The 27816-nt window shown below is 37.9% G+C and overlaps 1 protein-coding gene across 2 annotated transcripts in view; it reads right to left on the bottom strand.

The window, feature by feature from the left end:
• Window positions 1–27401, bottom strand: part of NBN (nibrin) — a 50684-nt gene extending 23283 nt beyond the window's left edge. For both annotated transcript variants that reach the window (XM_011937071.1, XM_011937072.1), the window contains exons 1-9: window positions 27210–27401; window positions 25383–25516; window positions 24067–24215; window positions 23423–23582; window positions 20829–20932; window positions 13701–13818; window positions 12881–13074; window positions 6582–6679; window positions 588–717 (exon numbers count right to left, since the gene is read on the bottom strand). In XM_011937071.1, the coding sequence (XP_011792461.1) occupies window positions 588–717; window positions 6582–6679; window positions 12881–13074; window positions 13701–13818; window positions 20829–20932; window positions 23423–23582; window positions 24067–24215; window positions 25383–25516; window positions 27210–27246 (1124 nt within the window). In that variant the 5' untranslated portion in view covers window positions 27247–27401. The remainder of the gene's footprint in view (window positions 1–587; window positions 718–6581; window positions 6680–12880; window positions 13075–13700; window positions 13819–20828; window positions 20933–23422; window positions 23583–24066; window positions 24216–25382; window positions 25517–27209) is intronic.
• Window positions 27402–27816: the final 415 nt, after the last annotated feature.

The following is a 27816-nucleotide window of genomic DNA, read 5'->3' as shown; positions in this document are numbered from 1 at the left end:
ACAGGAGGTGGAGCTCAGGCAGTAATGCGAGCAATGGCGAGCAGCTGTAAATAAAGATGAAGTTTTGCTAGCTTGCCTGCTGATCACCTACTGCTGTGTGGCCTGGTTCTTAACAGGTCATGGACTGATACTGTGGCTGAGAGACTAAGAACCCCTGGGCTATCTATACTATATAGCCTAGCATATAGTACTCTATACCACGTAGGTTTATGTCAACACACTGTTCAATGTTCACACAATGCCGAAATTGTGTAAGGAAGCATTTCTTGGAAAGTATCCTTGTCTTTAAGAGATTACATATTGTCTCTTGACAAAGACTACATATCATCTATGGCCACTTTCATGCTACAATGGCAGAGTTGAGGAGCTGGGACAGAGACCAACAGTCCTCAAAACTGAAAATAACTACTCGCCGCTCCTTTACAGAAAACCTGCTGACCCTTGTCCTAAGATACCATTTTCCCAGGGATCCCACTCTCCCATGGTTTCTCTCTCAAGAGACAACCTGATAAAGGTATTACTTCCTGAATACACTATTAATTTATTGATAGAATAATAACAATAGTTTGGTGACAAAGAAGCTTTACCATGTATCTGCTTGCTCTGATTCCGTGTCAGCTACGCATGTTGTAGTGTTCACTGGGGCGCTTGGCATTAGTTTTTCATCAACTGACAAGCCTTGTGAAAGGCTTGGTCCTGGAGTTGTTGTCTTTAATCCTGTAAATCACACAAATAGGAAGAAATAATCACAACTGCGAGATACAAGGTGAACATCTGGTCACTTAAAACTGTTGGACTATGCCATGCTGAGGGGATTAACTAGGGAATACCGCACATGGTTTTCTCCAATGAGTGGCACCAACAAACGCAAAACAGTCTATAAGCAGCCTGCTGGCATCTATGACGGGCTTATCTAAACCAAATCATTTTAAAGCTACATCAGACCCTTTGTGCTAAAGTATTATCAACTGAAAGAAAAATAAAATAAGCAAATTCTAATTCAAATTATCTTTTAAGTCAGTGGGCCAAAAAATTACATTTATTCCCCCACAGAAAGTATACACACCCTACCATCTATACAAATCAGAATCAATGAGTTTTATTTTCATAAGGAATACATTATTTGAAACAAATCATGTAAAACCATCTTAGACATAAACTTTTGGCTACTCCAGAAAACCATAATGATTACCTCATCTTTTTATTTACCAGTTCAAGTGCCACCCTTCTGGAATACTTTTTTTCTTAACACTTTTTAAATGTTTATTATCATTATTATTATTTTTTAGACAAAGTCTCGCTCCGTCACCAGCCTGGAGTGCAGTGGCGCAATCTTGGCGCTCACTGCAACCTCTACCTCCCAGGTTCAAGCGATTTTCCTGCCTCAGCCTCCCGAGTAGCTGCGACTACAGGCGTGCACCACCCCGCCCAGCTGTTTTTGTATTTTGTATTTTTAGTATCACCACGTTGGCCAGGGTGGTCTCGATCTCTTGACCTCATGATCCGCCCGCCTCGGCATCCCAAAGTGCTGGGATTACAGGCATGAGCCACCGCGCCCGACCTGGAATACTTCTTTTCAATCTCCCACACTGAATTAAGAGCTCTCCAATTCTGCTTCCATATCACCATGCACATCATTCTATTAACAATTCAAGCCAGGTGCAGTGCTTCACTCCTGTAATCCCAGCACTTTGGGAGGCTGAGGCAAGAGGATCACTTGAGCCCAGGAGTGTGAGCCCAGCCTGGGCAACACCGGGAGACCCCATCTCTACAAAAAATAAACAAACTCGCCAGGCATGGTGGCACACACCTGCGGTCCAAGCTAATTGGGAGGCCAAAGTGGGAGGATCACTTGAGCCCAGGAGGTCAAGGCTGCAGTGAGCCATGATTGTGCCATGGCACTCCAGCCTAAGACCCTATCTCAAAAAACAACAAAAAAGCAATAAACAAAATTCACTTATGACTAGCTGGGTGACCTGTGTTAAGTCACTAAACTTCTCTATGCTTCCATTTCTTCATCTATAAAACGAGAATAATTATAACACCCACCTCACAAAGTTGTTTGGAGGGTTAAATAGCCCCTGGAAAAATGCTTGGAACATAGCAAGCACTGTGTCAGCATTAACTGTTATCATTATCATCACTTTACTTGTTTACTTGCTACTTTCCCTTGTTAGACTGGTGTATCCTTGAGAATAAGGACTAAGTCTTGCATATTTCTACGTTACCAGTACCTAGAGCGATATTTGGTATAGAGTAGATGTAAAAAAGTTTACAGATTAAACTGTTAACTGAAAAAATTTTTAAGTTGATGTTTACTAAATACCCAAGCTAAATTATTCTGTTAGGTCCTTGTGACATAGGATGTGCTTAATAAATATTTATTACTAATTCTAAATTCAGATACTTAAATGACTTCTGCCACTTTCCCGACGTGACCTCTAGAAGCTCACTGGCATTTCCTTTAAGACACATATCTCTAGAATTCATTTTCACTGGCACGTAAGTTCGGAAAGAGTAACAATTATAAATGTTTATATAATCACTGAGTAATTTACTATAGGCTTGGCGAGGTGGCTCGCTGCTGCTCAGTACTTTGGGAGGATGAGGCAGGAGGACTGCTTGAGACCAGGAGTTAAAGAGACCAGCCTGGTCAACACTGTGAGACTTCACTTCAACAAAAAAATTTAAAAATTGGCTGGGCATGGTGGTGCGCACCTATAGTCCCAGCTACTCAGGAGGCTGAGACAGGAGGATTGCTTGCGCCCAGGAATTCAAGGCTGCAGTGAGTTATGATCATGCCACTGTACTCCAGCCTGGGTGACAGAGCGAGACTTTATGAAATAATAAGCTAATGACCCAAAAATAACAGATGTTTGTTGACAGATTACTTACAATTTTCTCCTTGTTAAAAATACCATAAGGGCAGGAACTTGGTCTCATCTATTCACCTCTTTATTTCAAATGCTTGCCATAACACAGGTATGCAACAAATGTTCAATAAATATTTGTTGAATGACAAAAGAGTGAATATAAAAACAAAGGAAGGAGGAGAGAGAAGGGAGACGCATTCACTCTGTTCCCCCAAACATGGTTGTGCTATAAAATTATTTTAATATCAGAGGATTATGACTTGGAGCCCACATAAAACTACCTATGAAAATGTGCAGGAAGTAATACTACTTACAGTGTACTTTTTAATTCACTTTCATGACTCTGTTTCTATACGAAATAATACATTAGAAAAAAGTACCAGTCTGGTAGTCAGAAAACCAAATTTTAGAATTGGCTTGGCCATGAAGTAGTTATAGACCTTAACTTTTCTCAGCCTTGATATACCTTATCTTTTAATAGAATGATTAGATGATCTCTAAGGCCCTTTCATCTATAAACACAATTTCGACAGTGGGTGACAAACTTTTGTTGCTCCACACTGGAAAACATAATCTTGTGTACCAATAGCTTAGTTCAATTATGCGAAATATTTATACCTACTACAAACAAGTACCATGCTTGCTGCTGTTAGGGGATCCCAAATTAGTAAGAGCCTACAATATATCTAGTGTCTGAAAGAGGCGTGCAAACAACTGGTTATATCCAAAGTAGGAAGAAACTCCGGCTGGAATGCAAAAGAGCTACTGAGCATAGAAACAATAGTTAAATCTGACTTGGAGGAGTTGGGAGGGAAAACAATTTAGAAGAGCCTCACTTAGGAGGTGATCATTTGTAGAATGAGTCAGATTTTGACGAGCAGTACTGAGCATTCTAGGAATGGAACGTTATGATCAAGGTGAGGAAGTGTGGGAACTATAAAAAAATATGGCACATATATTCTGTAGAGAGGCTGTGTAAAAAAGCTGAGGATAGGAGGAGGAAGGCTGCAGCTAAACTACTGGGGACTCAGAAGTCTAGACAAAGGGTCTTGGAGATTTATTCTGTGGATAATAAGAGCTAGTTAAAGTTTTTCAGAAAAGAGAAGGTAATTTAATAGTGGCATAGTGAAATATTAACTGTAGAGATGAGTTTGGAGTAATGACCATTACTAGAGCAATTATTAATACAATCAGCTCTCCAGAGAGAAGGATGTAGAGGGTTCAAATAGGGCACTGGCTGTGAGAAGGGGACAGTCACAGACCTCTTGAGCAGAAGCTGTAGAGTGAGAATTTCAGGTCTTGCTGATAAAATGGAAAAGGAAGAATAAAAAATGACCAGAGTTTCCAGTCCGAGTGCTTCTTCTTTTTATATAAAAGAAGACTCCTCTCTAGTTCATTTCTTCCCAAGATTATTCTAATTTAGTGGTTTTTGGAGTTTGTATAGGAAACAGGAGCTTAAAAATCAAAACAAACCAAAAAACTCAGATGTCTAGGATGCATTTCAGAACGTTCTGAATCACGGAGAATGTACATTTGAATTAAAGATTGCTTCTGAAGCATAATATCTAGTTGAGAACTGATTTTCTCAACAGAGAAACACAGGACAGTGACCCCAAATGTGTGCTGAGACAAGGGGAGCTACTAACTTAGACTTAATCACCATTTTTATATGTTTGTTGTAGTTAAAGCCTAAAATTACTGATACTGGTCTTTTTTCTGTAACTGAACAGAAATCTATCAACAAAATAATATGTATAGCACCTGCTCTTTCCAAAAGTTGGGCATATTTCTAGTAGACAAGGAAGGAGTAGTTCCTCCTAGAATATGGCTCTCTTTGGTGTCCACATTTAAAAAGTTCCCTTGCCAGGAGTCTGAAGAGTTGGTCTTTAGCTTTTCACTTTATGGATGAATTCTAGGAATTTGGTGAAAATATAAATCATATCACAATTCCACCAAAATAAGTTATTGGGATATATTTAAAACTTCACAAGCACTTAGGACTGTGTGTATTTGAAGGTTACCTATGTACAGACACAAACATATCCAGTATACTCAATGGGATAGGGTAGAGATATCAGTTGAATCAACATTCTTATCCAAATAATAAAAACAGCTTGTCAAATTTTATCAGATGTCTATCCTTTTGCATCAGCTCCCAATCATCCCTACACCACCATTTCTCAAAACGTCACACATTAAAATATAAGCCATTTGCACTGCAATGTAATAATGTCACAACAGCTTTAAGATTCAGTTTGAACCAATTACTTGCTATGTGACCTCCAGCTAATTTCCTAACCTCTCTGTCCGTCAGTTCCTTCATCTATGAAAAGTAGATGATGCCCTTCCCTCTATCTTACAAGGATTGTTTTGCAGATTAAAGTTTGATGATGTACGTAAAGTGCTTACTCTAGTCTCTGCACACACCAGAGGCAGCAGTTATTATTACTACTCATGGTTACTAATGATCTACATATCTAATAGCTTCCTGGTCATTAGGCCCTAATGGCTAACTCCTTCCAAAATTTAGCTTAGCACATTCCTTACTTGTTTAAACCAAAGTTGCAGAGCACAAGGAGATACACGGACTGACTCCACAGTGGCCATTCAATGGACTACAGTAAATGATGCTCCCCGGACTGTGCAACGCAGTGGTGCTGTTCTCTAACTTGTCTCTTTTTGCCCAAGTTCAATAGCTGCTGATGAAATAACTACAGAACAAATCCAGGAAGCAAATAAATATATATAGGAATACAGAATGGATGCTCTGAGAGTTAGGCAAATTAGAAAAGTTAGTAGAGAGAATAAATGTAAAAATCTCCAAGGTAAAAAAGCAAGAAGAAAATAAAGAAACCATTTTTACAACAGCTTATTAAAAATTTTTTTTTAAACTATGGAAATGTGTTTTAAATAATAAAGGGGAAATAGTGACTGTCTCTGAATACATTGACTTTCGTGATCAACAATGAGATTATTATAATGCACAGTCTTCATCTCAGTAAATGGCACCACCATCCACCCAGTTACTTACGCCAGGAAACTAGGAGTCATTTCCATAGGAAAGTCCCACCAGGTCTAGTTCTAAAATATATCCTGAACCTGTTCATTTTCCTGCATCTCTACTACTATCATGCTGGTCCAAGGCACCAGGCTCTTTCACATCTAGATTTCCACAACAGCATTCTACTCATATCTCCTCTTACATTGTTGACCCTTAGAATTCTCCACTCAAACCTAAGAGTGATCTGTTACATCTACCTGGAATTATCCACCACCCAGATCCTCACAAAGCTGCCTTTTCTCATCATTCAGGCTCAATTGTCACCTCCTGAGACTTTCCTTGAATACCTATCTAAAACAGCCTACTACCATCACTATTACATACCTCACCTAGTTCTACCTGTCTTTATACTTGGCTCGATCTGAACTTATTATGTATGTTTGTTTGCTTGTTTACTAAATCCTGATCTTCAGAACATAAAGTTTACAATAACAAGGATCTCACTTTATTTACCACTTCATAACAGTGTCTGCTACATGGTAGCCATAAATATTTACAGAATGAATAAATGAAAGTATAATAAATGGATGAATTTTAAAATATAGTGAATATGCTCACCCCTAGCAAGTATATAAGCAACGTATATTTAGCTTATCAATTTACATAATAAAGTTGCTAACGAATCAATAAAATCATGCTTTAATTACCTGTACTGGGATGGCCCTGAGGATCACAGTAATTCTTTGTAGTCATGAATATCACCGCCAATCCAATTTCTGCTTCAGGAATAGGTCTAAGACCTTGCCTATTAGAATAAAATAGTTGAAGTATGATAATACATTAAAACTAGCAACTTTCATTAAGACAATGTCAAGATAAAGCAACCTCTTTTTTTTTTCTCCCAAATAATTTTACGGTATAGACAAAATTTTAAATGTAGAGTACTATAATAGTTTACTCGCTGGGGCACTGTTACGTTGACGAGTCCACCATCTTTCAGTAACTCCATTAACTTCACCTGTAAAAGAAGGGGCTAAAGAATATAGATCTTCCCAGTTGTACAATTCTACCATTTTTGGAATAAAAAGAAAACAGTACTACCCACATTAAACAACAGAACAGGCTTTTATGGTCAGGCATGGTGGCTCACACCTGTAATCCCAGCACTCTGGGAGGTTGAGGCGGATGGATCACCTGAGGTCAAGAGTTTGAGACCAGCCTGGCCAACATGGTAAACCCTCGTCTCTACTAAAAATACAAAAATTAGCTGGGTGTAGTGGTACACGCTTGTAATCCCAGCTACTTGAAAGGCTGAGGCAAGAGAATCGCCTGAACTTGTGAGGTGGAGGTTGCAATGAGCTGAGATCATGCCACTGCACTCCAGTCTGGATGACAGCATGAGACTCCATCTCAAAAAAAATAAAAAATAAAAAATAAAAATAACAACAGGCTTTTACAAACAAATCTATGGATACTATGATCCTAAGATGAAACTTCAAAGAGAAGAAAAAAAAAAGGGAGAGAGGAAGGATGGAGAGAAGTAGAATTAGACCTAAGGTATATCTATACATGTGTTACAACTTTAAGTATAGTAAATCAAATCATTTTGCCAAATTTACACGTATTAAGGTATCTTCACATTAAAGGAATCTTATGGTGAACCTATTTTTTGTTGTTCTGTAAGGTCAATGACTGATTTTTATATAAACAAAAATATACCATTTAATATCATATAAAAATTACACCTCAAATTTTAACAAAGAACAATGACGTGTCTTTTAATACTCATTGTAAAGTTTTTTTTTTTTTTTTTTTTGAGACACAGTCTTGCTCTTTTGCCCAGGCTGGAGTGCAGTGGCACAATCATGGCTCACTGCAACCTCTGCCTCCTAGATTCAGGCAATTCTCGTGCCCTCGGCTTCCCAAGTTGCTGGAACCACAGGTACGCACCACCACATCCAGCTAATTTTTGTATTTTTAGTAGGGATGGGGTTTCACTATGTTGGCCAGGTTGGTCTCGAACTCCTGGCCTCAAGTGATCCGCCTTTCTCAGCCTCCCAAAGTGCTGGGGTTACAGGCGTGAACCACCTTGCTCGGTCGAGATATTTTAAATGGTTACTTTGTAAGGTCTTTTTCAAATGCTTAATGTGTCTTTTTTTTTTTTTTTTTTGGAGACGGAGTCTAGCTCTGTCGCCCAGGCTGGAGTGCAGTGGCACGATCTCAGCTCACTGCAAGCTCCGCCTCCCGGGTTTTATGCCATTCTCCTGCCTCAGCCTCCCGAGTAGCTGGGACTACAGGCGCCCGCCATCTCGCCCGGCTAGTTTTTTGTATTTTTTTTTTAGTAGAGACGGGGTTTCACCGTGTAGCTCAGGATGGTCTCGATCTCCTGACCTCGTGATCCACCCGTCTCGGCCTCCCAAAGTGCTGGGATTACAGGCTTGAGCCACCGCGCCCGGCCCTTAATGTGTCTTTTTGTGTGTATTGAGCTTACTTAAATAGGATTCAGTTACATGTGCAATTAAAGTATCAGACTAAAAAAACAAAATTTTAAAAAGCTTTATAATTGAGTGATCACATATACCTACCTATAATTCAGGTAATTCAAAACTGGTATTTTATTTACTCTACTAACTTTTGCAACTATAAATTATACTATGTGAATTAGTTATAAAGAATGGTTACGTAAAATAGAAACGTTTTAATACGTATTTAATAATGCTCTACAGAAATTACATCACCCTTAATGGAGAAACACTGGAAGCATTTATTTTAAAGTCAACAGTGAGATAAATGTGGACATTATCACCACTTCTAGTTAACACTGCTCTGGAGGTCCCAGTTGGTATGAAACAAAGAGACAGAAAAAAGAGGTATCAGAGAAATAAGGATTAGAAAGGAGGATGGAAACATTCCTTATAGATGATATGATTTACAGAAAAGACTATAGATAAATTATTAGGAAAAAAGAGGAATCTGGCAAGACGGCTGGATATAAGATGAATATCTGAATGTCAGCTGAATTTCTTTACAGCAGTAGTGAACTAGAAAAAGTAAACTGACAATATCATTCACTTATAATATCAGAGAATATGTACTAGCTAGGAATAAATACAGTAAGATATTCAAGATCTCTATACACAAAGTATAAAATTCTATTAAGAGATTTCAAGAAAACTTAAATAAATGGAGATACCACATTCAAGGATAAAAATAATTAAAATTTATATAAATTGTTAATTCTCAAGTTTACTTGTAGATTCAGTGCACTTCCTAATCAAAATCCAAACAAAATTTAGCGAAAGATGATTCTAAATGTAAATGAAAAAATAAAGGGCCAGGAATAGCCAGGATGCTTCCGAAGAAGAGCAAAAAAAGACTTGTTCTACCAGCTAGGAGGACTTCATGAAGTTGTACTAATTAAGACAATGTGGTATTGGTACAAAGAAAGGCAGACTGATGAACGAAAAAGAATAAAGTCAAAAACACAGAAGTGCATGTACGTAACTTTGGTATAAAACAGAATTCCAGATGAGTTAAAAACAAATGTCAAAAACAAAAGATGGTATCAAAATACTAGTAAAAAACATAGGTGATTATCTTTAAAGCACTGATTAACACAGAAAAGATTTTTACTATATAGCAGGTCCTCAAAGAACAGCATTTCATTCAGTGTCATTTCATTATAACATCGGCAAGAAAAAAACTGATTCCTAACCAGGGCCGCTGTCTGTGTGGAGTCTGCACTCTCCCCCAGTGTCTGTGTGGGTTTTCTGTGTATACTCTGCTTTACTACCACATTCCAAAGATGTGCACATTAGGTGAACTGGTGTGTCCAAGTTGTCCCAGTCTGAGTGACTGTGGGTGGGTGTGTCAGTGTGCTCTGCAATGGAATAGTGTCCTACCCAAGGTTGGTTCCCACCTTGCACCCTGAGCCGCTGACTAGGCTCTGGCCATCCACAACTGTTAACTGGATTCCGGATGACAGTCATTTCACACAGGAGAAAACTGGGCTAGGGGTAACCATGTAAGTTATTTTCAAAGATCTGGCTGGTATTTTAGATGATAGAATTTTTTCAGACACTTACTGTCTGAAAAATAACTAATTAAATAATTGGTGAACAAAATAAATGTGTATTATGCACAGATCAGTGATGAGCATGTGTCACAGACCAAGGATTATGATTCATCCAATTCTGTGAAAGGCTGGGGAACAGGTCAGGAAAGAAGGAAAAGCAGGAGGAGATAATAAAGAGAAAATAATTAAATTAATAACAGGAAGAGTTACCAAAATTTGAGCTGAGATACCAGAAAAAGGCCTCAGCAAGAACAAAAATCAGGGTTGTATTGTTCCCCTGGACTTCTAATCTTCTCCAGAAGACACTCAATCTTTACCACAGATTTCCTATACTCACTTCTGACATCTAGAGTCACGGCAATCACCGATCACAACGTTGTCCTGTTGAAGTTCGGTCAATAGCTGGCTTTACTGGCCACTCTGCTTCATATAATTGTTCCTTCATTGGCTTGAACTAAGTTAACAGGTATTATTTTAAGTGACAGTCTTTCTCAAAGTATAATACTGCACTCCCTCCAAAAAATGTATTGTGGCGAGGTGCGGTGGCTCACACCTATAATCCCAGCACTTTGGGAGACTGAGGCAGGCAGATCACTTGAGCTCAGGAGTTCGAGACCAGCCTGGGCAACGTGGCAAAACCCACTCTCATAATAAAGAAATTAGCAGCAGCGTGGTGGCGTCCACCTGTAGTCCCAGTTACTTGGAAGGCTGAGGCAGGAGAATTGCTTGAGCCTGAGAGGCGGAGGCTGCAGTGAGTCAAGATCACACCATTGCACTCCATCCTGGGGCAAGGGAGTGAGACCCTGTCTCAACCCCCACCCCCACCAAACACCCAAAAAACTATATCATAACAGGAGCCAAGTGTCACCTCATGATCAAGCATCTGAGCTACCTGGTACTCCATCTACTTCTTTTTTAACCTCAGGGTGTCAATATATGCTGAAAGTAAAGAGCCTGGCCTCCAGAATCCAACTGCCTGGGCTCACATCCTGGCGACCGTGCTCACTGCCTCTGCTATATGCAAACCCCCTTCTGCCTCACTTCCCTCATCTGCACAGTGAGGACAACAGTAAATAATATATAGGCTGAGGATTAAATGTTTATACATACATAAATTCTTAGGCCAGGACCTGCTATGCAGGATAATTTTTTCATTATTATTATGTATTACTGCTGTTGCTCTGCCTGGCACATGCTTTCTCTGGCTCTTTGAAAAACTGGTCAGAGGTAAGACATTGTCTAAAAGAGGCCTTCTCTGTTTAGAGTAAGCTTCTTCCCCACTGCCAGGTTACTGCTTCCTTTATATACACGTGTAATGATTTGTTTACTTGTCTTTCTGTGTCTCTCCCTCTAGACAGTAAGCTCCAATGATGGCAGGGACCATGACTATCTTGTTTTTCATTATATTTCCAGTGCCTAAAACACAATAGAACTACAGTAAATTTGTGTTGTAGTAGTAGTAAGATAGTATTTTTGTTATATAGTACATCTTCTTTTTTACAGTAGTTAATACATTTCAATTAAGTAAAATATTTATAGGATAGATGACTAAAATTTTACTTTTTATTTCAGCAAGCCTGTAAGAGAAAAATAGAAAATCCTCATGGTCAGAAGGATTCCTGGGACAGGAAAAATGAATCTTTTGTAGGAAGTTGGCTGTGGACTTTTCAGGCATATAAACACTTTAGGACTCACCTACTTTTTGCTACATGAAGAGCAATTTAGTCAGAAGACTGCCAAGCCTGGTATTTCTATAATACGTACTGGCTTCAACAATGCTAAGACTATTAATGCAAATTAAGGTCTAAGGAAAATCCTTCAGTTAGCTCTTTCACAGTCTCCCTCCACACTACAAACATCATTTCAACCAATCTGCCTTTTTTTCTGCTTTCCCATAATAGCCTATATAAGGATAGAAATGTTTGTATGTCTTTCTAATGGGTAATAACCATCAAAAGGCAACTACATTTCAACTCCAGGCAACTGCAGAAAACCTCTCACCTTTGAGTTTTAACTTTCTTAAATGCAACATATTCTGTAAAAAAAGTTAATACTTTGTTAATTTACAGAGGTAAATTCTACAAATTCTATTAAAGTAACAAAAGAGCATAAAATATTTTTGAGTAAAACTGTCATGAATAAAGATATTCTATATCTAATATACCAAGTCACAATTAATTTTCAAGTATACTACACTATAAAACCTTTTATTAATTCTTGTATCAGCCGGGTGCAGTAGCTCACGCCTGTAATCCTAGCACTTTGGGAGGCCGAGGTGGGTGGATCATCTGAGGACAGGAGTTTGAGACCAGTCTGGCCAACATGTTGAAACCCCGTCGCTACTAAAAATACAAAAATTAGCTGGGTGTGGTGGTGCACACCTGTAGTCCCGCTACTAGGGTGGCTGAGGCAGAGGATCGTTTGAACTCAGAAGGCGGAGGTTGCAGTGAGCCAAGATTGTGCCACTGCACTCCAGCCTGGGCAACCGAGTAAGACCCTGTATCAAAAAAATAAAAAATAGGCCGGGTGTGATAGCTCATACCACTAATCTCAGCACTTTGGGAGGCCGAGGCAGGTGGATCACCTGAGGTCAGGAGTTCAAGACCAGCCTGGCCAACATAGCGAAACCCTGTCTTTACCAAAAGTACAAAAATTAGCTGTGCATGGTGGCGGGCACCTGTAATCCCAGCTACTCAGGAGACTGAGGTAGGAGAATCACTTGAACCCAGGAGGCAGAAGCTGCAGTGAGACAAGATGGCGCTGCTGTACTCCAACCTGGGTGAGAAGAGCAAGACTCCGTCTCAAAATAAATAAACAATAAAAAAAAAATTCTTGTATCTACTTTTACGTTGTTAGGTGAAAAGCAACAAAAAAGGTTAAACACAAAATCTCCTACTTGCAGTTTTCTACTAATAAAGAATAATTCTATACCTTTGGAGCATATCCATTATTGACTGAATCCATTTCTTCTGGGAGTCAGGAATTAAGGTCTGTGAGTTTGTTATTCCTGTATCAACAACACACGTTTCCGGAGCCAAAAAGAAATTATGTTCTTCTTCATGTTCTTCTGTTATCAACCTAGCTTCCCCACCTCCAAAGACAACTGCAGAACTCAATTTCTTATGCTAAAAATGGAAGGAAACATTTTAAAAAGTAAAATGTAATAATGTCTTGAACACATTCTTGTAAGAATTTGATTTGGGAAACACAGAAGTACAATTCAAGAAGACTTGGTGCTACTTTTTGAGTAGGTAATTTCAGCTCCCACTCTGAGAAAGTCCCTAGTTCAACAGGTCTCTGCAGCCCTGGAACTGTTACACTCTCTGTGGTTCCTCATCACACTTCCTAACAGCACTGTAACTGTGGGCTTATCTGCATTTCTCCACTACAACATAAACTCTAGGAAACCCCATTCTGGCACACAGAACATATTCAACAGATTGAACTTCTTTAGTTAGCTTACTACCTAAAGAGGTTTAGCTTACTAACTAAAGAAGTTAAAACTACGTTTCCTGTCCTCCTCACTTGTGTATTTATGAATAGGCCAGTTATCACAGATTTTAAGAAACCCTGTAATCACAGCCATGATCACCGACTGGGCAGGTCTGGTGCCTGGGCAGTTTTTTATTCTACTTCACACTTTCACACAAAATCCCAAAACGAAATACATTAACAGCTATTGATAAGAGTTAATAATGTATTCTAGTTTGTAAAGTATTCTTCAAGAAAATTTAGCTTATAACATAATTACCTGTTTGGCACTCAAAAATATAAATGTTTTCCCTCTGAAGATTTGTTTTCTTTCCTGTCGTCCTGACAGATCAACATTTTTACTTCCAATAGACGGTTCATCAAGAGGTGGGTAAAAACTGTAAAAATAATTAAAGTATATTCTAATTACATACTACTACGTTTGCTATTAAATTTGTAAATGGAGTGATTATCTGACACTCAAAAGGCATAATTTCCATAATACCATTATAGCAATTTTTTTTTTCTAAGTAAGAATTTTATCTGGGACAAAATGACAAAAAGCATCTAACTGCCTTTTCTAGAAATATGGTGGCAGGTGACACAAAGAGCTAGAATTGATCATTAATACCTCAAAATAAATAATCCAAGGTAGACAATCATAACAATATGAACATTAAACACACATGACTCAAACAAGGTAACTGAATTACAAAAGGCTGAGAGAAACATCCCTAAAGATCAAATTCTATTAGCATCTTGTGTTTGCTTAGGAGCCAATATCTATTAAAACGCTCATGTTTCAATTCTATTAACACAATCTATTATGAGTGTTTTGTTAGAGATCTCTTTGGAGAAGTTCAGGAAATTTTTAAACTTACATTATTTACTCAGTTTAAATAAAATTTACAAAACAAGACTAAAGAATATAACACTTTAGCTCTTTAATTTAATGCTGTAAGAACATCTTAATCATCCACGAAAATAAAGGAAAATAAGAAAATGGAGAAATATCAACAGATAATTCTTAAGCCTCTCATCAGTCTAGAGTTTCACCTTCCTGCCCAGGCACCAGACCTGCCCAGTCAGTGATCATGGCTGTGATTACAGGGTTTCTTAAAATCTGTGATAACTGGCCTATTCATAAATACAGAAGTGAGGAGGACAGGAAACTTAGTTTTAACTTCTTTAGTTAGTAAGCTAAACCTCTTTAGGTAGTTCAGATCTTTTGCTACAGGTGTTCATAACTGACCAGCATTTCAACTTCTCTCTCTTCCTTTTAGTAAAAATTACTAACCCATGATGATGATGATAAGGCGACAATGTAGGGAGGGAGAAATTCACAACCTGGACAATCAGTCACAAATCAAGAGTTAACTATCTGCAGAGATCAACATCCAGCGTGGTAAAAACACTGCAGTCATTAAGAGTCACCATCCAGCATTTTAGAACTAATTACCTTACATCTTTCCCCTGGACTTCTCCTTGGAAACATACATGTTTCATAAAGTAAAGCTGAGTTATGACTGAACAGTTATATTACTTAAAAATTTTTTTGATAACTGATGCATGTATTTTAATTTCACTACAATGGATGCTATAAGTCTATTTTAAAGTAATGATTTCCGGAAGCTGCAATCTCAAATGCGTTATCTGCAGGCAAGATCAGACTCACTTGGCAGGACAGAATGCAGGACACTGTGTTAGTTCTGGTTTTTCTAAATAACCAACCTTAAAATTCTATTTATTTTACTTTTAAAATATACAGAGAACAGTGGAAACTATTTTAACTGCTAACAAAAACTAAATCTACAATAAGAGTACTGGAAAGTTAGTAGACATTCGGACACATAAAAAGGATCAATTTTAGTATCTCTTTGAATCCTTTTTATCCCTTATCTCTTAATAAATATTCCCCCATAACTTATACTTCTTTTTTAGTGTAAAAGCTAACTAACACTTTACTTATATACAAATAACTAGTTTACCAGTTAGTCCACACAATAATGTAACAATACTAGGACAGATTACAGAGCCAGTCACAGACAAAAACAGTAAGTAAATACTTAACACATATGACTGTGTGTTACAGTCATATATGACTACAACACTAGGACTGAGTAGATGTGAGATTCTTCCTGCTTTCCCAAAACACTAAAGTTGAATGATTTTTAAATTATCTACCGCTTTATATTATTCACACTATCATTCTTAATTATGCCATAGATAATAGTTTACAGTAGCCAGGGAGCAGCTAACTGTAGCTTAGTTCAATGAAGTCTGAGCCAGGTTCCTAAACATACATGTATGGTAGCCTGTTAGGCCTCTCTAACAACTCTACCAGAGTTCTAACTTTATTAGTGTGATTCTTTAACAGCTGACTCCTCCACTAAGTGCCATGAGGGCAGAAACTGTAACTTCTTTTGGCCAATCATTATATCCTCAAGTCTATCTTGCCTGCTTCACAGCAGGTGTTCAATACATATTTAGAAATAAACTGACATTACAAAATATAAATAAAAATTCAATCTAATAATGTAAAAGTGAATAAAAAGCATAAACATTCTTCAATTCCCTCAAGTATAGATTTGGGTATTAAAATTCTAGAACTTGTACAACGTATTTTGGTTTTGTTTTGAGAACACTGATAAATTTGAGCCCCAATACTTGGTAACATCAATCTTGAACAAAAAAATCCAAAACTGTATTATCTAGAAGCTAACCAAATGCTGGCTATGACTCCAACACGGGTTATTCTTAGTAATACATATATTGGATATATGATACATTCATACATAATTAATACAGTGATTAAAAAACACTATGTTCTAGAACTTCAAATACCTACATAAGCCTTCTTTACCAGTATAATGATGAGAACGAGAAAGAAGAGACTAGTGATGAATGTGAAGAGATTAAAAAATTATCATTTCTAGAAGTTTCAGAGCATTTCTAACACTCTAGTAATTTAATAAACTAGTACAAAAACTGGAAAACAGGAAAGTAACCTGTCAGAGACCTAGGTTAGAAGCATATTGACTGAATATAATGATACTACAAATATAAAGTGATCTCCAATTTTTATCACTGAAAAATTAAAATGTCTTGGGTTCATTTATACAGAAACTTCAAGAGCTACAAATAATTATGTTTTATTACATGGTAATTGGTACATATTATGAATCATACATTCTATAAAATGATGTTAATCTAGAAATGTTGCTTTTTCCCATTCACATTTTCTACTTAAATTCATTACATGATCTTCAATACATTTCATCTAACCTACAGTATATCATCTTCACTTCTGTACCAAGATTTTGCAAATACAGAATTTTTCTGAATCTATGTATAATTCTGGCTCTAGAAACTGTATCCCAAGCCACACATATTTATTTGTCCAATATCTGGACAGCTGCTTATTTCATTAGTCCTGAGGCATACGTTCATAATTTCTAGAACCATTTACTATATGGCTTTATTTATTTTTTTTTTTTTTGGTGATCTGGAAAAGGCTAGACTAGAGTGACATCCACAATTTGCAAATGTGAGGTTCTATCTCCTGAAAAAAATTACGAATACTAGCTAAATTTCTTGCCTTCGATTTAAATTAACTATGTAAGGCGGCCTCTATAGGCTTCCTAAACCGTCAAACTTTCATTTACTGAGATTATTTCAGGCCAATGTGTCTTTTGGGTCTGAGATTTGATTACCAGCTGATGCTGGCAGAAGACAAACACTCCTGAGTCACAGCAAAGCAAGCAGCATGAGCCCCAGTATGTTTGCTGCAGGTCTCCTCTCTGACCAGGTCCCATAGGTAAGACGTAGGGGGTACATACAGTGGTGTGTGTTACGGGAGAGAGGAATACTGAACTTGGGAAACCACCAGCATTACAACAGGCCATAAGCAAGCCTACATTTTGTCACAGGAAGGAAACATTACTTCATCCCTCGAGGTTTCTCACTGCAAACATACCCTCGAGAAATGGTCTGCATAAAGGAGAGTCAAGGCCTTGCATTCTTGGCCTATTCAGCAAATTGTTTATGAATGCAAGGGACCCATGGAGGACTCCATCCCTCAAGAGTATCTCCCTAAAACAATACTTGTTGTTTGAAATAATTAATACACCATCCTACAACATGACTTTGTAAAAACTCAAATAAAAGCCAACTCCCCCTCCTTTCTAGGGGATAATCTCCTTACATTTAGACATATAAATCTCCTCTATTAGAGCACAGATTATCGAAATTAAACACTCCTTTCAAATGTATTCTTCTAAAAATGACTTCATCTACTTTGATGACAGTCAAGGAAAATGAGATATTGCAAATCATTTTATGTACATGAAGTTATAACTGTCACATCCTGTTTCTTGATAACAGTGCAAAGATGTAGACATAGCTGTACTAAATAAGACTGTACATTTTATTGGAAAAAAAATATTATAGTATGCCTCCTAATTTAAATCCAGGACTAGCAGTCATACTTTTTTGGAACATTAGAGGTACTTACGTAACCAACAGAGTTACCACAATTTATTTCACATCCCTTTCGTAACCCATTCCTTCTACTAGTTAATGTTTATAAACTGAATCTTTTTTCTGTTAATTGAGTACTCAGACAAATGAGCTTTCAACAAGCACATCAAAATGGATCCAGATAGGTACAGGACTCTATTAAGGCAAATAACTACATACATTTAAAAATTTTATTATCAATTGCCATCATCAAACATGGGCTAATAGAATAAATAAGCTGTTCTAGTTAACACCGAATTAGCAGTTATTCAACAATCTTATGGTAGGGATGTTGCATAGTCATCATGTACATTGATACAATCGAAAACTGAATCTAGAAAAAAATTATGTTGAACTTGATCAAAAACAACACTAGGTTAAACACAACTGACAATCTGAACAAAAAGAGGAATCAACGACTAATTCTAAAAACTCCAAGACCACAAAATATATCACTAGTAGTGAAAACTTATCAGACTCCTCTACCCTCAAGTATAATCTAGAATTAAGAATAGTTCATTATCTGTAGCCAGAGTCATTATTTACAAGATTTTATGTACTTCCTCAGGGAGACTTATCAAGAGGCTTCAGGGAAAAATGTGATTCTGTTAAAATACTATGCAAGTTTGTAGTTATGTCAGTGAAGTTTCTTGAGGAAAGACCAGTGTTTTCATCTTCTTTTTCTTTTTTTTTTTTTAGACAGAGTTTCACTCTGTCGCCCAGGCTGGAGTGCAGTGGTGAGGTCTTGGCTCGCTGCAACCTCCACTTCCTGGATTCAAGGGATTCTTATGCCTCAGTCTTCCAAGTAGCTGGGATTACAGGCACCTGCCACCACACCAGGCTAAATTTTGTATTTTTAGTAGAGACGGTATCTCCATGTTGGTCATGCTGGTCTCGACCTCCTGACCCCAAGTGATCCGCCTATCTTGGCCTCCCAAAGTGCTAGGATTACAGGTGTGAGCCACCAGGCCTGGCCTGCTTTCATTTTTGCAGGAGTTCAGTCAGGGTGGTGGGAAAAAATGTAGAGGGATGCAAACCTTGGAAGGCCAGAAGGTTTTACATTTGAAGGCAGCCAAATTCTCTTATACAATGCCTGAAAGCTTAGGTTAGATAACAAGGGATGTGAAGAAACTGATCTAGGTAAGTTACTTAGCTCAGAACCTGGCCTTTTATCATGCATAGGGCTGCTGTCTCCGGACGGGAACCATGTTAATTATCCACAAGTGTGTAGACTCAAAGCCTTTGTCATTAAATGTATACTGAATAAACGACCATAGCACCAGCTAGTTGGGCTGTGGCTGCTAACTCTACAGCACCCTCCTCAGTGTCTGTGGGTGGCTCAGCCCCCTAGCTTGCTCTTTCACTGGATATCTGTGTTTAAGTGCATTTGTTCATCTGTCGCTGGGTCAGGGACTGTGGGTCAGACCTGGCACATATTCAGGGGTCTTGGACTCAAAAAATGTTAAGAATCCTCTATTTTAAAATCTGGGTATCTTTTTCCAGAGTCCAAATATATTGCGTTATCTGCCAACTGGAGTATAAAATACCAAAAAACTTCCCAGATAAAAATTATAAACAAAGAGAAAAACCTGATTTTTGGTTACTTTTAACAGCTGTTACCAGGTATAAACAGTCCCTAAAAAACTAACATTAAGCAAAATAGCTTATAACAGCTCAAAACAGATTAAAATTAGTAGCAAAATTTCTAACTGGCATAACATTTTAATTTTTTTTTTTTTTTTAATTTTAAGTTCTGGGATACATGTGCAGAACGTGCAGATTTGTTACACAGGTATACATATGCCATGGTGGTTTGCTGCACCCATCAACCTGTCATCTAGGTTTTAAGTCCCGCATGCATTAGGTATTTGTCCTAATGCTCTTCCTCCCCTTGTCCCCTACCCCGACAGGCCCCGGTGTATGATGTTTCCCTCCCTGTGGCCATGTGTTCTCACTGTTCAACTCCCACTTATGAGTGAGAACATGTGGTGTTTGGTTTTCTGTTCCTGTGTTAGTTTGCTGAGAATGATGGTTTCCAGCTTGGTCCATGTCCCTGCAAATGATATGAACTCATTCTTTTTTATGGCTGCATAGTATTCCCTGGTGTTTATGTGCATGGGTATGGACATATACCCAGTCTATCATTGATGGGTATTTGGGTTGGTTCCAAGTCTTTGCTATCGTAAATAGTGCTGCAATAAACATATGTGTGCATTTCTCTTTATAGCAGAATGATTTTTAATACTTTGGGTACATACCCAGTAAAGGGATTGCTGGATCAATTGGTATTTCTGGTTCTAGATCCTTAAGGAATCACTACACTGTCTTCCACAATGGTTGAACTAACTTACACTCCCACCAACAGTGTAAAAGCGTTCTTCTTTCTCCACAGCCTCACCAGCATCTGTTGTTTCCTGACTTTTTAACTCAGCTAGGTAAGTATTAGTCTCAATTTTGAAATGAGTAACTGGAGCTCAGAAAAACTGAGCTACATTCCCAAAGCTATGGTGCTGTTAATATTCTGGAGTATGTGGCTCCCAAAGAGGGCTGCTGCACCACGCAATTCCAGAGCTAACTGTGGTGTGATGCCCGGACCTGAGAGATGTGCTCTTCTGACCACACCTCAGTGCCATTTACTGTCTTTCCATTTTTTTCTTTAAATATTAGCATATATTTAACATTTGTTTCAGAGATACAGAATAACCAACAAAGAAATCTGGGAAACTCTTTCTTTACATACTAACAAAAAACCTTCCATTAATAATACTGAACTATAACAGCAACTATTACATTCTGAAACAAGCATTAAAGAGGGAATCAACCTAAATAAAAATCAATGTTATCATATATTATAAGTGACATCTTGTTATATTTAAAACACATAATATACCTTTCAATTTGTGGAGGCTGCTTCTTGGACTGAACTGCTTTCAGGAATTCAGTAAAATATTCTGGCTTTACAATTGGACGTCCACAAATGAGTGCACATATAGTCTAAAATGAAGAAAACATGTGAATATATATATTCATATGATAGCATTTTTTTAAAGAAAAGTTTTAAATTATAAACTACAAAGAGGCTGTTTACATTCATAAAAAATAATGTTTTCCCTTTCATCTCTCTAAATTTATAAAGAAGCCACAATCTATAAAATAGAAGTCAGTCTTTGGTCACTGCATCATTTTAGAACATAAATCGCAATATAATCACTCAATTATAAGAAGTCACCATTTATAATACTAATTTTTAAAACTGCTTTTTTGGAAGGGGTGCAACAATATAAAATGAAAGTCAATTTTAAAATGCATTCCACTTTCAAAGACATTAAAGTGTTAAAAATTATTTTAGAATTGAGAAAATGTAACATCTGCTGCAGGGATGACAATATTAGGAGATGAACATGAGATATTTTTAGACTAATTGTCTTTCAAAAAAATTGTAACTAGGCAGTAAAGCCTTTTTGAGAAAGTAAATAAATAAATCACTTTTGGTAAAAGCACAAAATAAGTACATATAAAGTGGAAAAAAAGAAACTTAAACTCACATGTGAATTAAGCTATAAGTCTCAAATATGATACATCCAAAAAATATGACAAACATTAGAAAATACTACAGTGGGTAATGAAGTGGTAATAAGATTCAGAATAATATAAATATGCTTTTTTATTTTTGAGACAGGGTCTCGCTATGTTGTCCAGGCTGGAGTGCAGTGGCGCGATCCTGGTTCACTGCAGCCTCAACCTCCTGGGCTCAAGCAATCCTCCTGCCTCAGCCTCCTGAGCAGCTGGGACTACAGGCACATGCCACCATACCTAGCTAATTTAAAAATTTTTTTGTACAGATGGAGTCTTACTATGTTGCCCAGGCTGGTCTCAAATTCCTGGGCTCAAGAAATCCTCCCACCTTGGCCTCCCAAAGCGCTGGGATTACAGATGCAAGCCAGAACACCCAACCATGAATATGCTTTTAATAACACAGGGTATTTTATTGTCTAAATAGGGACAAACAGATTTAGAGTGTCTCTCAAGTATGGAACCTGAAAGATATCACCTTCCAAAGTGAAAGAAATAAACTAGCATGAACCAGTAATGTGCAAATCAACACTGTACTGAGTAATCTCTAATACACGTGACTTGGGAAATTAATTGGTCCATGCCTCAGTTTACACTTCAGAAAATAAAAGTTGAACTGAAAGGTTTTTTTGTTGTTCTTCTTCTTGTTTTTTTTAAGTAGCTAATAGTAAGAAAAAATGGTCTTTGACTTCCTTTTTGGCTCTAACATTCAATGACTTAAAAAATAAAAGCTAACTGTACTTTCAGAAAATTTACCAAAAAAAAATAGAACAACAAGGTTTTCTATTTTGGCATATGAATGATCAGGAATTTTTTTTTTTTAACAAATTAATCTGTAAACCATGTTGGTATGTGTAATAAAGCAATTCACAAGGTGGTCATCGGCATCCCACTCACTGGAAGTGCCAGGTCTGTCACAGACGTAGTAAAATACCTCTCAAGACAATCTAACTACCGTTGACCTTATTTCACACCAACCAAGCAAGTGTATGATTACCTACCCTATTTCTTAAGTAGTATCTTAAAGAGGACTGTGCTAGGGCCCACACTTAAATATTCTGGTAAAGGTGCATCCCTTCTGAAAACCATAAATGGACACTTTGATTTGTAAATCTACTATTTGTGAGTTTATATGCATGTACTAGTACTCTGGAGGCTAATCACACTGCTGAATTTATAAAATCAATTTCATAAACTTGCAAAAATAAAAAAACCCTTGATTACAGACAACCCCACCAAAGCACAAGTGGAGTTCCAGCTGAGCAGCAAGCCTTTCTCCATGATAACTCTTTAGCTATAAAATATAATTCTAGTTTAATTATATTAAATATTAAAGGATTTTTAATAAAGGAATCTAAGTACTTGTGGTTTTTTACTATAGATATTAATCCAAAAGAATCCCACAAACCTATAGTCAACCTGTTAAAAAGGAGACGAATCACCTGGAGACTGGAGGAAGACAACTTGATAGAAGAGACATGAGATGCTAACTTTGAAGACTGGCAGTTAATCTCTAGTTGCGTTGCTTTAAGACTGAAAACACAAACTATGCACTGTCATAACCTTCTTGGTGGAAGGACAACAGAATCACTTTTTAAAATGCTAAACAAAATGTGAAATATAATTCTAGTTGCTTTGGCTTGTCTCAGATGATAAACAGGTTATCTGAAAAGCCACTCAAGCCTCACCAGCACACAAAGGGACGGAGTGGGTGTACATACATCTACAACTAACAGTTCTGATAGGCTGAAAGTCATTGAAAAACAGTACACAAAGGGATGGAGTGGGTGTACATACATCTACAACTAACAGTTCTGATAGGCTGAAAGTCATTAAAAAAAATCTGTGTACAGTGGGTAAGCTTAAAGTCAAAGAACTTATTTTAACATAAGAACAAGGCATTCAACCTACTTTAATGGTAACTTTCACTGATACCATGACAAGGTGAGTGCATTCTTCTGTCCAATTGTTTACAGTAAATCCTCCAAGTTGCAATACAGCTTGATTTAAAGCAGTTTTCCCAGAGACATCTAAACAAGAAGAGCATGCAACCAAAGGCTCATACTCTATTCTGTAAATAAGAATAAGTTAAATAAAGTTATAGTATCATAGTTGCAGAGATGGCAACTTTTAGTACTTTAAAACTTTAAGCTCACATCATATACTGTTATCGTAACTTTTATTTATTGTTACCCTTTGTAACCTATGAAATTATCAATTCCTCATCATCATTAAGCTTTGTAACCTAGAAAATTATCAATTCCTAAGTCCTGAGTCCAAATGAAGAAAAAACAATGACCAAAAGTTAACATTATACTTTCACCAATGAGGAATCGAAGAAATGTAATTTCCCATGAAGTCCCTCAGGGCCCACTCAAACTCCCATCACCATGATGTACAAAATGCACTAACCACCCCTGGCACAGAGTCCAATACCGTGCTAAGTAGGAACTAAATTACACTGTTTTAAATTCATTAATCAGAAATATAATTTTCCTTTAGGATTTGGCTGAAACAAAGCTGTCCATTTTAATATCAATTTAAAAATGTCTTACCTGAATTTACTTTCAAACACTCCAAAAGTAATACTATCCCCCGACTTCAAAGTTCGGGAAGAGCCATTCTGCATTTTTTCCTCATTAACAAAGGTACCATACTTAGAATTATCTTTTAATGTCAATACAGGGATTTCATCTGTTTGACTCTGAAAAGTTAGCAAATAATTTAAAGTCTTTTACCACTCAGTACATTCACTTCTCAGAGAAAAAGGTTTCAAAAGAGAAAACAATAGGCAGGTGGCAAACCTCCCAACACAGCAGAAAATTACTGCTTTCGTTGCCTTGAAAGGAAGATCCCTCAACTAACAATTCATATTTCCCCTTAGGGAAGTTTCTTAACCCAGGATTACCCCTCCCAGAACACACATTTTTTTACTTGTGTACGTCAGTGGGGATTTTCCTGACCCCTCACACACATTTGAGAATTTTTTGCTTTGGTGCAGTCTGTTTCATTTAAAACATCACAACTTCATTCTTAGATCTTTTTTTGTTTGTTTTACAGTATCAAAACCACATTGCAAAAATTAATCCCATGAGAATATGAGGTTATAGGCTAGTGTTTCTGACTTACAGTAACAATTTTACTTTTTCTGCAGAAATTTCAATAATGTTTTTCTATACCTAAAAGAATAGAAACAAAACCTAAATAAAACTAACAAATTCAGATCGCATATATGCAATCTTTGATTAAAATAATGGCTTATCTCTCTTATGCCACCAGCGTTATCATGACTACAGATATTTATGTATTTATTTTAGCACTTTTATCACCCACGGTTGTGATCAAAACAAACTCAAAGCCATTTAAACGAGCTGTGGGCCTAAGTAAACAAATGAATTCCCATTGCAAAAACTTGTGTTACATGAGAAATGCCCATGTCCACACAGCTACATAACCTCTTTAAGAGCCAGAGCCATGAAGAACTGTTCATTGTGCTATTCTCAGGGTTGGCACAGTTACTGACACATAAAAACATATTACTGCTAACGGCAAAAACAGCAATTACTTTTGCACCAAACTAACAGTAAACAATATTTAGTAAGCAAATAAAAATAAATATGTCCTACTTCCTCTGAGTTTCTAACTAACTAAAACAAAGAGTAAATTACTGAAATAGAAACTTCAAATCTCAAAATAAACAAATACCATTGGTACCACTGCCAAAATATAAGTATTTAATTTTGTTAAAAAAGTCTACACAGCTCTATAAAATGACAAGTCCTGTGATCTCTCTCTCACATACACACCAAGAGAATATTTTGTGATTTCAACCGCCTTACTAGAAACTAGTGAAACAAAATTAGTAACATACCAGGTTGGTTACAGAAAAGTTAGCAGTTAACACAGCATGATTTCGGCTGATTGACTGATCATTTTCAATTAGAATGGCACAGTTTTTCCTTCCAACAATGTACTCAACGCCAGTCAAAAGTCTGTATGGCTCTCCTGAGACAAATATTTTTTAAAAAAAGATAAGTTGATAGACACATACACATGTACACGAACACACACATACATGTAAGTATATATGATATGGGTATGACAAATATTAAATAAAATATCTTTATTTTGTTATTCAAATGTTACTCAACTTTATATATGTCAAACTTGTGTTTTCAGTAAAGCCTCACTGAAGGATACCAAAGCTTATCTAACTATGGTGTTTCAGAAGTAACAACAACAAAATTTAAAACACAATAAAAAAGAGAAAAAAAAAGGTTATCTAGATAGAAGGCTACATCATTTTTCTAAAGGGAAAGCAATGCTGAAAGAAGTCAATGTTCCCTCAAATTAACTTAAAAACTTAATGTATTACCTAGCAACAATCACAATATTATGTTTGGAACTTGATAAACAAAAATATCTGGAAACCATAAAAAAGATATTCAAGCCTGTAATCCCAGCTACTTGGGAGGCTGAAGCAGGACAATTGCTTGAATCCAGGAGATGGAGGTTGCAATGAGCCGACACGGTGCCACTGCACTCCAGCCTCGGTGACAGAGTGAGACTCTGTCTCAAAAAAACAAAACAACAAAACAAAACAAAGATAGTAAAGAAAAATGTGAATAATATTATAAGAGCTTGCCCTACCAGATGGCAAAATATGTCATAAAACTAAAAGGATGGTATTGGACCTGGAGTGAACATCACAGACCAACGCAACAAAGTCCAGACTAAGATGCACGTGTACATTTTTCGCAATTTTGTTTTTATCTTAAAGACAGCATCTCCCATCAGTGGGAAAGGGTTATCAGTTTCTTTTAAAATTGCTGTAAATCATAAGTTGTTGGAGTAACAGTATATATATTGGAGACATGCGGAGTTCCATCTGGGAGCGTGATTTCGTTACCCAAGTGGCAGAGCGATTAGGGCAGATAAAGAGTAAGGAGTCCAGGAGAGCCAGGTCTCCAGCGACGCCTTGACCTGTGAGTCTTCACAGTATAATATTTATTTTGTTTGGCCGTCTCCACACTCTCTTACCCTGCCAGTCCATTTAGTCTCTACATAGATCTTTGCTAATCATCACGTAAACTTCCTGAGGACAAGACCCTTCACACCCACCACATTAACATGTAATCACATTAACATGTGATTACATTTCACACCGCTGGAAATGAAGGGGGAAAAAATCGACTTTTCCCGTTGTTCTGATGACATTGTGGAAAAGGAGTCTGAAACAAAACTGAAAGTAAGCCTTCTCGTGGTAGTCATTTCCCCAAACTGTCCAGTAGTTCTTCACAAAAGTCATGTGTGGCTCCCGTGTGGTCCGCCCATGCTAACTTCAAGCCGGGGGTTCCCACTAGGCGCCGGCTGCCGCTCACCCGCAGGCCATCCAGCACCGGGCGCTGCAACCTCGCCGCGGTGAGGCTGGGAGGGACGGGGTGTCGGGAGAGGGGCGCGGAGGACGGCCACCAGGGGGCGCAGCAATCACCCCACCGCCCGCGCTGTATTCCGCCTCACAGCCGCCTCGCCGCCGGGAATACGCGCTTGCCATACAGCGAACTCGCCGCTTCTGCGGCCGCTTCCGCAGCGTCCCCGAGCCGGAACGGACGCGACGCAGGAATCATCACCCGCAGGCCCTCCCCCGAGGCAGTCGCTACCGGGAAAATGGGCCCCGAGGCTTCCCTTCCGCCCTTACCTCCTGCCGGACCCGCGACGGGCAGCAGTTTCCACATGGGTCCGGCTCCTCAGGGCTCAGGCCGACGTGCAACCGCGTAACCGGGGCTGGTAGACGAGCGCGGATACTGCGCCTGCGGTCGGCACGGGCTCCGGGACGTGCGCGCTCCCGGGAGCCACGCAGGCTGCCTTGGATGAGGCGGGAGTGCGACTTGGGCGCTTGGCCGCCACCTGGTGGTTGGTAAAGGAACAGCAAATCGGTATTGAAATCTGCTGCGTTAAAAGGGTAGTTTCTAAGGTGTTGCTGAGTATAAGGTTACTACCTTTCCTGATTATGAACGAAAAGAATTTTAAAAACTAACTCCAAAGCAACATAAGGAACGTTTTTAATTAAATGCATTAAAATACTGACCAGTTATGTAGTTTCGTGCATTTGCAATTTCTTAAATTGCAGGTGTTCTTTTGGATTCTAGGGATGGTGATGATAATGACGAAGATAAGGATTTCACCTGAAAGTAAACTCATTATTTTTACTCTTTTCTAAGTTCAAATCAACTTGTCCTAACATCTTTATTTCATAATGCCACCGTTTCATCTCATCACATGCTAACTACTGGGCAGTCTCCTGT

Source organism: Colobus angolensis, unplaced genomic scaffold (genome assembly GCF_000951035.1).
Source record: "Colobus angolensis palliatus isolate OR3802 unplaced genomic scaffold, Cang.pa_1.0 Scaffold16, whole genome shotgun sequence".
In the NCBI taxonomy this organism is placed as follows: Eukaryota; Metazoa; Chordata; class Mammalia; order Primates; family Cercopithecidae; genus Colobus; species Colobus angolensis.
The sequence above is the reverse complement of the archived record's forward strand: the minus strand, read 5'-3'. Positions and strand labels throughout refer to the sequence as shown.